Here is a 7,302-nt window from a genome sequence, read left to right on the forward strand (position 1 = left end):
CATCATGGAAGCTCAGCATGTCCGGCCTGGCTCCCATGAGGTCTGGTGGTATTGGCCTGGCAACCAGTGCTGGCCCCCGGGTGGGACCTGTGGAATGATGGGCCCCTCACCGTCCTAGGAACTGCTGCCTTTCCTGCCTCCTGTTTCCCTTAGTGACAGACCTGGTTGCTGGGATGAGTGCTTTTGCCTGGGCAGGTTGATTCCTCCTTTGAGGAGGAGGGAGACGTCTCCTGGGTGGAGTTAGTGGCCAGGCTGGAGGTACTAACCCATCTAAGTCTTGCCTTCAAAAGCCCTTCTACTAACGAGAATCTTCACTGGATTCTTTTGAAAGCCTCTCCAGGCTGCCAAATCCTCTTCCACTCCCTTTCTCAGAAAGAGGCAGGCTGCTGACTCAGCTGTTTTCAGTTCCTCTGGGCCATTCCTGGAGGAGAGATTGTGAGCACTGAGGCCCTCCCTGGGTCACTGAAGGAAAGGCACTCCCTGACCTATCAGAGGAGACCCAGAATAGCGTCTTGTTCTGGGTCCCACAGACCTTACAAGTGGGCACAGCCTTCCTTTTCATTCTGCCCTATCCTGCATGCTACTGTTCTTTCCTGAGGACATGGCCTAGCCTCAGCAGCTCTAATGAGGTTAGGCTCCTCGGTTTGTTTTTCTTAGGCCCTGTTTTTCTTTCTCAAAGATCTTGGGGATAGACAGTCAAAGAATGGGCTTGCTGCAGTGCCCCAGCTCGTTGGCTTTTGGCTCCCGGGCTGATGGACTGGCCTTTGTGGCTATTTGTCCACTGGCTGGTGGTGGGGCATGAGCTAGAGATGTGGCAACACCTGGCTTGCCTGAGCCTGGCTGGCTACACCCATCCGCATCCTGCTCCGGCCCTGCATGGACCTGGTTAAGCCAAGGCCAGGGCATACACCATCGTGCATGCCTTGCCGTGCTCTCCACCCCTTGCCTGTTGTCTGTTTTTACCTCATGGTGTGTGCTGCCTACCCCAGTGTGTTGTGTGTCTAACCCTCTCTCTCGTTGCTGTCACTCTCCTCTTCTTGCTGGCGTCATTTCTCTCATCCCATCTCATTGGCTGCTGTAGCAATAGGTAAGCAGCCTGTTAAGCTGCCGCCCAGGCACCGGTGGGTGGGGTGTCCTGTCCCCCCATCATTGTTTTCTTCATCCTTTTCATTCCCTGAGCTTGCCCTGGAATTGGATCCCAGACAGAAATGGGTGGCCCAGCTCCATAGCTCCTTGGTGCTTCTCCCTCAGTATATTAGAGCCTCCTCTGAAGTCATGCAGGCTTTGTCTAACTTGTGGGGGAGCCAGCCTTCCCCATTGGTGGGATTACTAGTGGAAAGACTGGGTCTCTCTCATGTGGGCCTGGAGCTCACTGGGAAGCTAGAGAAGTGGCAGCTGGGAAATTGGGGACATCCCTAAACTTGATGGACCGACCTCACTTTATTCAGTTTACATCTGTCTTCCTCTCATGGCACTTTAGAGTATGTGTCAGACTTCAGCAGTGAAGTGGGGATGCTGTTAGTAGCTGTGATTGATCCCTGTAGAGTGAGGTTTGCCTGAGTACTGAGCAGCCCCTGTCTTCCCTTTTCCTCAGGAGGAATGCAGTGGACGCTTTTCGGGTCAATGTTATCCATGCCCGGCAACAGGTGCGCAGCCCCGTCACCAACATCGCTCGCACCAGTTTCTTCCATGTTAAGCGGTCCAACATCTGGCTGGCAGCTGTCACCAAGCAGAATGTCAACGCTGCCATGGTCTTCGAATTCCTCTATAAGATGTGTGACGTAATGGCTGCCTACTTTGGCAAGATCAGCGAGGAGAACATCAAGAACAATTTTGTGCTCATATATGAGCTGCTGGATGGTGAGACTGGCGGAGTGGTGGGCCTAGGGTGGGGATGAACCTGATGGGGCCTGGCCTGGAGGTGGGAGCAGGTCTGAAGCTCCAGTGCCTTCTGAACTTTCTTTCCTGACTATGTGGTCTTTTGAGCCCTGGGAAGGCTAATCCAAATCCAGACCTAAAATCTGCTCTGAAGTAGAACACAGAAATAGGCACTAGTGAGTAGAGGAGGTCTTTCATGGGGCTGGGAACCTGACTGGGATTTGGTGGCTGGGACTCCTGCAGTAAGCACTTTTCACCCTCGTACCTTTGTGGTTTGGGCCTTAGTTCATGACTGTCCCTCCAGCTTTCCATCTCAACACCTGCCTCAGAGCCTGGAGGAGGGTGAGGTATTATAGGCCCCTCAAGTGCATTGCATTGTTACCTTGGCTCCTCTGTAGGGTATGATTTAAGTGAACAGAGTCATTCCACCTTCCCAACATCTCCGTTTTCTAAGGCTCAGTGCTTCTTGACCTCTCACCCACTGACCACGTGACTCTTCTACTGATTTTCTCCATTTGATAAAATCTGACATTTTAGAGAGAAGAAGGGAGGAGAGAGAGACAAATGTGAGAGAGAAACATTGTTCGGTAGCCTCCCATATGCATCCCAACCCCAGGGACTGAACCCAGAACCTGGGCATGTGCCCTGACCAGGAATTGAACCAGGGACCTTTTGGTGCACAGGATGGTGCTCTACCAATTGAGCCACACCAGCCAGGGCAAAATATGACATTTTCTTATGAAGAACAAATCCCAGAGTAAATACTACAAAGCTAGAAGACTTTACTGCAGGTGATCCCACACCTTCTGGGGCTGTGCGGCTAGACATGTCTAGGCCAAGGAAGGGACAGGAATGAAGGAGCCTTCTCCAGGATCTGATGGTTCCCTTCCTTTTGCAGAGATCCTGGACTTTGGCTATCCACAGAACTCAGAGACAGGCGCGCTGAAAACCTTCATTACCCAGCAGGGCATCAAGAGCCAGGTATTCGAATTATACAGCTACAGTCCGGGTGGAGCCCAACCCCTTCATCCCAGCTGGGCCCTGAGCCTTGTCCTCGCTGACTCATGAAGCTGCCTTTGACAGGAAGTGCTGGTCTGATCTTTCTGCCATGACTGCAGGCTTATTTTCCCATGTGGCCCTCTCCCAACCGAGGTGCAACTGACTCAGCATCTCTGTTACTAGGAATACAGATCAAGCAGTTTCCTTCTAGACTGGGGGAAGGAAGAATGGGGGTTGCTCTGGAGGCCTTGGTTCCTCAGGAGGAGAGAGTTTGGACCCTCCTCTAGGATCCAGGCCTCATAGCCTTCTTTTCTGCCTGTCTCTTCCCATCTGCGCTACCCTACGGCTTCCTGTGGGCTCTACATTGACCCTGTGGCCTCCAGCATCAGGTAAGGTATTCCCTCAACTTCTACCCTTGCAGCTTTGCTCCCTTTCTCTAAGTCCTACCCCACTGGGCCTCTGGGGGAAGATGGGTTTCAGGGCGGGGCCTAGAAGGAAAGAGGGATGAGGATGGAGTGGGGATACAGACAGGATGATTAAAAGTGGAGAGGAGTGAGGCCATTGCTATTTGTCTCTATTTCCATGTAGACAAAAGAAGAACAATCCCAGATCACCAGCCAGGTGACTGGGCAGATTGGTTGGCGGCGGGAGGGCATCAAGTATCGCCGGAACGAGCTCTTCCTGGATGTGCTGGAGAGTGTGAACCTCCTCATGTCCCCGCAGGGTGAGAGCCCTCTCATGATAAAGCTGGAGGGGAACTGGGGCAAGGTCCTAGTCCTGACTCAGCTTTTCCATTTGTCTGTCCATCACCAGGGCAGGTGCTGAGCGCCCATGTGTCAGGGCGGGTGGTGATGAAGAGCTACCTGAGTGGCATGCCTGAGTGCAAGTTTGGGATGAATGACAAGATTGTAATTGAGAAGCAGGGCAAAGGCACAGCTGATGAAACAAGCAAGAGGTGCCTGAGGCAGGGGAGCTGGTGGGAGTGGGTGGACCTTGGAGGGTTGAGGGGGGCCTGGTGAGTCACAAATTCTTTCTGGACATTTCTGCAGTATTGCAAACTCCCTCTTCCCAAGGATGTACTTGGCTAGTTGCTCTTGACATCTTTGCTTAAGCAAGATGAGGGAATTGCCGTCGTCCTACTCGGAGAGTAAGCCCCTTTATTTGGTCCCCAGGACCGAGGCTTTTCAGCATATACTGATGGCCTTTGCTGGCCTCTGCCCAGTGTACCTGAAACCTCTAGGTCCTAAGCAGCAGAGCTCTCAAGAGATGATGAGCTTGCAAAGCTCACACTGATCCCTAATTCTGGGGCAGGGACCCCTAAGTCAGAAAGCTGTATTCTGACAGGTTTGGTTTTTCTTTTTAACCTTTATTGTTGAAAGTATTACATAGGTCTTCCTTTCCTGACAGCTTTTGATAGTGTATAGTGGAAACCTCACCCAGGCTCTGACAGCCTTTGTGGGTGGGGTAGCCTTCCAGCCTAAATCTCTCCTGCCACTCCCCTGTACCTATGACACTTTGTGCCCCTTCTTGCAGCGGGAAGCAATCAATTGCCATTGATGACTGCACCTTCCACCAGTGTGTGCGACTCAGCAAGTTTGACTCTGAACGCAGCATCAGCTTCATCCCACCAGATGGAGAGTTTGAGCTCATGAGGTGCCATTGGGATGTGAGGAGGCAAGGGCAAAAAGTGGGGAGAGGAAAGAGGACAGACTCTGCTATGCCAACCTTGCTCTCTACTCCTAAAGGTATCGCACCACCAAGGACATCATCCTTCCTTTCCGGGTGATCCCACTGGTGCGGGAAGTGGGGCGCACCAAGCTTGAGGTCAAGGTGGTCATCAAGTCCAACTTCAAGCCCTCACTACTGGCTCAGAAGATTGAGGTGAGGACAAGGGACTTGGGGAGGAAGAAGCACTTGTCTTCAGGAATAAAAGCAGCTGATGTCAGGGTTTGACAGAGCTCCCTGACAGGTGTGTTACTTCTAGGTGAGGATCCCAACCCCGTTGAACACAAGTGGGGTGCAGGTGATCTGCATGAAGGGGAAGGCCAAGTACAAGGCCAGTGAGAACGCCATCGTGTGGAAGTGAGTCTTTCCTTCATGAGGCCACAACAGGGTTTAAGAAGCCTCGATGTACCCTCTTATTCAGTTTTACTGTTCGTCCTCTGAGTGTGTATGTGTTTTATTCGGGGAGGGAGGGGATTGCCTATTTGCTTCTCCAGGAGCTTCTACTTGCTCTCACCCTGTACCTATGTGAGTGTGCCACCTGTTTGCACTTGGGTGCATGCCTACACTTATTTATCAGGATGCTTTGACGTTTTCCCATGTCTGTGAAGTAAACAGTAAGGGATGGCACGACCATGTATCTCAGCAGAAACTGCAGCCCACAGTGCTAAAGGAATAGCAGACCCAAGGTTCCGTAGCAAGTGGTAATCAAGGTCCTCACTGCATTTTCTTGTCCTAACACCTCCCACAAGCTTCTAGGTTCTTTCCTCCCCGCCCCCTTCGAAATTCCTCCAAGCTTCCAGCAGCACTTGCTGCCCATGGCTCCTGTGTTCCTAGGATCAAGCGCATGGCAGGCATGAAGGAATCGCAGATCAGCGCAGAGATTGAGCTGCTGCCCACCAATGACAAGAAGAAGTGGGCCCGACCCCCCATTTCCATGAACTTTGAGGTATGGCGGAGGAGGGGCCGAGAGCCATAGCAGGGTATGCTGGGAAAGATCTTGGAAGTCATTCAGATCAATCTTTATACCTACTACCTGCAGATGAGCAAACTGAGGCCTTGAGAGGGGAAGTGACTTTAATTCATAGAGCCATTTCTTCCCCCTTCAGGCTTCCAACTAAAATTGCTATTCACACTAACAAAAATCTTTACCTTCTTTTGGCTTGTTGTAAGATAATTCTTTGGAAAGCTTTAGATTGCTTGAATGCCAAATAAGACACAAAGTTTACTTACAGACAGGAAAATGGGCTGACTTTGCTTTGTGCAAATTATATGTTAGACATACAATTTTCTCCACCTTATTTTTTAAGTCCATAATATTGAGATGTTCTAAGTCAGGTCTTTGGTTTCTGCTTTCTGCAGATTAAAGGAATTGATTCAAGTTATCACAGGCAGGGCCTGACTTCAAACCCAAATGATTACTGGTTACTCTTGGATATGCTTTATTCTTTAGTAACCTTTTAGAGGACCCCCTCACTACCCCAACTTCTTTCAGGACACTAATCATTCAATCACCTGTAGTAAGGAGGTAAAGGTAGGGCAGGGCTACAGAACTTCCCAGAAGAGAGAGACTGACTGGAAGGCCACATTCCTAATGAGCTGTCCCCTGCCCAGGTGCCATTCGCGCCCTCTGGCCTCAAGGTGCGCTACTTGAAGGTGTTTGAACCGAAGCTGAACTACAGCGACCACGATGTCATCAAATGGGTGCGCTACATTGGCCGAAGTGGCATCTATGAGACACGCTGTTAGCTGGCTAGGCAGCTAGCCCGCCTCCCCACCCACCCCCCTCTTCCACAAGTCCAAGTGCCCCAGCCACCACACATCAGTGTCTCCTCCCTCCTGCTTTGCTGCCTTTCCTTTGCACCAGCCCCTGAGTCTAGGTCTGGACCAACCACATCGCAAGTAGGACAGGCGGAGCTGTCCCTGGGCTCCCTGGGCAAGGTGGTTTGTGGGGCTCCTGCTTCTCTATCCGTCTGTCTGTCCTGGCCCAAAGCCAGGCTCAGTGAGTTCTGTGACCAAAGTCAGGTGGGCTTCTCCTCCCCTCCCCTGTGGCCACATCTCTCAAGTGGGAGGGTTGGCTGCCCTTCACCTCAAAGCTCCCCTAACAGCTAGTAATGGATCCCTAGCCCTCAATCCCTATTCTGCTTTGGGACAGTGTGAGCTTCATTTTGTACACGTGTGACTTTGTCCAGTTATAGACCCAATAAACTCTGTAGAGTGGAGTAGCTGGCTGTGTCGATGCAGGGGGGGTGGGAACTGGTGGGACGGCTCTTCCTATGTCTTACACTACCTGCTTTGAGTACAATTTTCTGTTTTGACCTCTCTCAAGGCTTCTTCCCTTGTCTTGGTCTCAATTGTTAGGCCCCTCCAAGGCCATCCAGTCCCTAATCCTGATTTGTGTTCACCCCAGGTCTCCTGTCTTCTCTGAGAAGAAAACAGCTTCAAGGGCCAGCAGCCCCACCTGGCCCCAGGTCCCTAAGGGTAGAGATTCTTTCTCTAATTCACTCCTAGCTTTAGGCAGATAAAAGAGCAGATTTACCCTCACCAGTTTTTCCTTGCTTGGTTTCAGCCTTTTTGAATCTAAAAAATCTATTAGAAAGTTTCAAAAAAACAGAAGTAGCAAAATAAAATGAACGCTCATGTCCCATCATCCAATTTCAACAAGCAACTCATGGCCGGTTCATGGATATCATGTCCAATCTG

General features: G+C 51.1%; 1 protein-coding gene across 2 annotated transcripts in view; it reads left to right on the top strand.

Annotated features, from left to right (window-relative positions):
* Window positions 1-6,824, top strand: part of AP2M1 (adaptor-related protein complex 2, mu 1 subunit) — a 7,141-nt gene extending 317 nt beyond the window's left edge. Inside the window, exons 2-12 of one of the 2 annotated variants that reach the window (XM_014544504.1) lie at window positions 1,082-1,087; window positions 1,595-1,860; window positions 2,777-2,859; window positions 3,261-3,266; window positions 3,466-3,601; window positions 3,691-3,832; window positions 4,411-4,530; window positions 4,623-4,758; window positions 4,862-4,959; window positions 5,437-5,548; window positions 6,214-6,824. In XM_014544504.1, coding sequence (XP_014399990.1) covers window positions 1,082-1,087; window positions 1,595-1,860; window positions 2,777-2,859; window positions 3,261-3,266; window positions 3,466-3,601; window positions 3,691-3,832; window positions 4,411-4,530; window positions 4,623-4,758; window positions 4,862-4,959; window positions 5,437-5,548; window positions 6,214-6,348 — 1,240 coding nt within the window. In that variant the 3' untranslated portion in view covers window positions 6,349-6,824. The remainder of the gene's footprint in view (window positions 1-1,081; window positions 1,088-1,594; window positions 1,861-2,776; window positions 2,860-3,260; window positions 3,267-3,465; window positions 3,602-3,690; window positions 3,833-4,410; window positions 4,531-4,622; window positions 4,759-4,861; window positions 4,960-5,436; window positions 5,549-6,213) is intronic. The other variant, XM_005872127.2, reaches the window with a different exon arrangement.
* The last annotated feature ends 478 nt before the right edge of the window (window positions 6,825-7,302 follow it).

Source organism: Myotis brandtii, unplaced genomic scaffold (assembly GCF_000412655.1).
Source record: "Myotis brandtii unplaced genomic scaffold, ASM41265v1 scaffold368, whole genome shotgun sequence".
Lineage (NCBI taxonomy): Eukaryota > Metazoa > Chordata > Mammalia > Chiroptera > Vespertilionidae > Myotis > Myotis brandtii.